Genomic DNA, 3744 nt, shown 5'->3' with positions numbered 1-3744 from the left:
GGAAACTGCAGCATGTTTTAGGGGGTAAAAATTTAGGCGAGAAAATCATATATTTTCCAGTGAATTTCAAGAGGCTAGCAAACAATGGAATGTTTTTTTAAGGAATATAGCTACAGGCTAACTAAGTGGTTTCTAGCTAGCTAGCAAACAATGGAATGTTTTTTTAAGGAATATAGCTACAGGCTAAGTAAGTGGTTTCTAGCTAGCTAGCAAACAATGAAATGTACAATACAACATTATTAAAGGCTCCCTCTAATATTAAAAGCATTAAAGCTGTAATTTTAAGGACTTTAATTTAATTGAAATGTCTGTTAAGTCACTATGCATGCATATTTACAACTATAGAATCAACCGGACTTAAACATTTGGCATGTGAGTGGCACGGGAGTGCCGACCAACTGGCCAACAGGCTACCATAGAAACTAAGACAAGACATTTTTGAAAGAAGGCAGACTCCTCTGCTCTTTCTCACATATATTTGACACCACAAACCACACCAACGCGTTTGTCAGAGAGCTTTTTCTTTGGTGATAACAATAAACAAGAGTATAAGGGAATGGTTTCTAACATCGCTGTGATATAAGCACTGGGATGTCCACCAAGTAGCAGGCACACTGTTGAAAAATTGTGAAATGTTGTAGTTCCATTTACTACCATTTCACATTATTTGTGTCTCCTGCTTTGCATTATAAATACAGTTTTTATTTAATTTAAAGACACACCAGTTGACACCTAAACTTGGTATTCTTATTATTATCAGGGAGACATGGAATCATTTGTGCAGGTCAGGTTGTGCTTTAACAATTTTCTTGTCTTTACAAGACACAAGTGATTTCCCTTAAACTGTTAGAACACTCTCTCACTTCACCTTATTTAATTACATACACAAACACACACACTCACACACACACACACACACACACACACACCCACACACATATACGTATATATAGTATATATACTGTATATTTACGTACATATACAGTATCCTTTCAAATGTAATTCCAAACTCTTACCAATAATAAAAGATGAGCTGTGTGCCGTGAGCATCATTATAACCCAGGTTAGTCCCAAAGAAGGTGTGTACACCAGCTCAGCTGTGCCAACAATGATGCCCCCTCCAACGAATGTAGCTGCGGGATGGAGTAACACATGTACAAGTCATTTGGTGAACAAACGGCAGCTATTTGGACCATACAGGTTTTCTTCTACACATTCAAAGATATCTCCCTGATGTCTCCCTCTGTAATACAGAGGAAGATAGTTCATTGCATACATTTGACATTTATATTTTTTTGCAAATATCTCCCTTATCCTAAAACTCTGTCCTGTGTCCGCGGTTCTCTCCTCACCTGTCATTGTGAAGATCCCCACCACCAGGCCAATGCTCCGGTTCCCCAGCAGCGCCATCTCCATTCCACTGGCTGCACTTTTCTTCCGTTCCCTTCTGGACTTGAAAGAAGCCCAGATGCCGGTCCCAAGGACCAGCAGGTAGAAAACCACCATCGCTATGACTCCTGGGATGTTAACAGCCATGATGGATGCTGACTGGCTTCTTCACTCGCTGATGTCCAACCGACTGACTGACTGTTATAGAAAAAGGGGAAAACATGAAAGCGAAAAAAAGGGCAGCTTCTCCACTTTATGTATTTGTTAACGCCCTCTGGTGAAATAGATTCTTACAGGTTTAGGTACTTGTCAGCGGTTAGAAAAGTAAAACAATGCCACGATTAAATATTTGTGTTAGCGAGCAGCCGAACCAGAGTGTATAGAACACACTGTACCGTTCGGCAGGATGTTATCCTATACTGACTGCTCTGCTCTGAAGCAATGCAAATGGCACAGGCACTCATATGGGCCCTTGAGCATTTGGCCTTCAGTCTGCAACATGGTATCTAAGGATATTCTTCTCCTGAAGAGTGTTTAATATTGCACCAACATGAAACAAATCATAAATACACATTTTAATATGTGTCGTTTACGTCCAGCATCCACACCCCTACCCCTGAAAAAGAGATGACACGGGACATCAGATTATATGTATATATCAGAATAGCTGTAGTTTTTTTTGTGGTCTTGTGTCTTTTTTTTGTGTGTGCCTTTTTAATATCTGTGCCTTTGTAACATGTGTACCTTTGTAATATGTGTGCCTTTGTAATATGTGTGTACGTTGTGGTTCTACTAGTAGATAATGGTTCTGTGATATAAAACATTCTGATGTATTTTTTTTTTGCCTGTTATTTTATTGTGCAATAAATACAGACTTTTATTAAAGAAAGTGTTTCTGAACATCAATTTCATTCACAACAGTGAAACAGATATACAACACACCATACAGTGTGTATAAAACTATTTACTCCAAACAGACCTAAGTAGTTAGACCATTTGGACTATTTGGACCGTACAATTTAATAATTAACTAAAAAAACGTTCTTCATTCATACCATGTTGTTGGTTTGGATAATGCTGTCCAAATTAATGATTCCAAGACAATTGTGTCTAATAGAAAACACAACCTATTACAGGTTTTATTTCACACATTCAAAGAGATCTGTCTAATGTAAGGAAGAAGATGTTCTCCATGTTCATGTTCATTATATACATCTGACTATTTTGTGGTTTGCAGATATCGTCCTTATCCTAATATTTATTGAGCCCTGGAGTTTTGCAGTAATTCCTACGCCTTGGAAGCTTTTGATGTTCACTTTGTCGAACCTGTTTTTATTGAACTTTAAGATCATTTTGGCGGCTGCTGTTTGCGTTGCGTGTGTTTTAATGTGTGCTATACTGAGAGGAGTTTCCAATATTTTATCCTCCCAAATCATATCAGGGAGGCCTGACTATGGACTACCTTGTTCCCTTGACTGTGTGTGCGTTGTGTATAAATGTGTATCGAAAGTATCCTTCAAGTCAGCTGGAACCTGGTTTGTAGTGTTAATTCAACACTAATGCAAAAGGCAAATATATACTGAAAATAATAAAGGTATTGGAACTCCATTTTTTTTAAAGATTATTTTGTGGGCATTTTTGGCCATTATTTTTGACAGGACAGCTGAAGACATGACAGGAGGGAGAGACGCTGTCCAAACTACATGCCATCTTGGACAATGTCTCGCACCCACTTCATGGCTTGTTGCTCAATCACAGGAGCACTTTCAGGGACAGACTCATTCTCCCAAAATGCACCACAGAGCACCACAGGAAGTCATTCCTGCCTGTGGCCATCACACTTTTTAACTCCTCCCTCAAAGTGTCTGACACACACACACTTAGAGAGGTTGAAACTGGACAATATTATCTGTATTATCCGTTTTGTGCAGTAACACTAGCCTGACATGTGTGCAATTTCAACTACTACAATTATTATTATTATTATTATTATTATTATTATTATTATTATTTTACTTTTTACCATTCCAAATCCTTAATTATGTTAATTATGTAAATAATGTATAATAACATTCCTTTATGTAAATACCGTACATATCCAATTCCTTATATTTCTTTATTTCTTTGTATTTCTACTCTTTTTATAACATTTGTGCAACTGCAACACAGAGTTTCCCTTCGGGGATCAATAAAAGCATTGGAGAAACGTGAGGAAATCATGTGAGGAGAGAGGACACAAGGAAATGTGGTTTTACTCCCTCCATGTCCACATACTCACCTACTTTCTACTTCCCTAATCAGCCTTGGAGTATACAGTATACTACTGCCCATCTCTACTCATTCCTTGCCAGATTG

At 38.0% G+C, this 3744-nt stretch overlaps 1 protein-coding gene across 1 annotated transcript in view; it reads right to left on the bottom strand.

Annotated features, from left to right (window-relative positions):
* Positions 1–1618, bottom strand: part of LOC117960302 (high-affinity choline transporter 1-like) — a 9977-nt gene extending 8359 nt beyond the window's left edge. Inside the window, exons 1-2 of the mRNA XM_034898126.1 lie at positions 1353–1618; positions 1017–1133 (exon numbers count right to left, since the gene is read on the bottom strand). Of these exons, the coding sequence (XP_034754017.1) occupies positions 1017–1133; positions 1353–1536 (301 nt within the window). The 5' untranslated portion in view covers positions 1537–1618. The remainder of the gene's footprint in view (positions 1–1016; positions 1134–1352) is intronic.
* Between the last annotated feature and the right edge of the window lie 2126 nt (positions 1619–3744).

Source organism: Etheostoma cragini, chromosome 17, assembly GCF_013103735.1.
Source record: "Etheostoma cragini isolate CJK2018 chromosome 17, CSU_Ecrag_1.0, whole genome shotgun sequence".
NCBI lineage: Eukaryota > Metazoa > Chordata > Actinopteri > Perciformes > Percidae > Etheostoma > Etheostoma cragini.
Note: the sequence above shows the minus strand (reverse complement) of the source record. Positions and strands in the feature narration are given on the sequence as shown.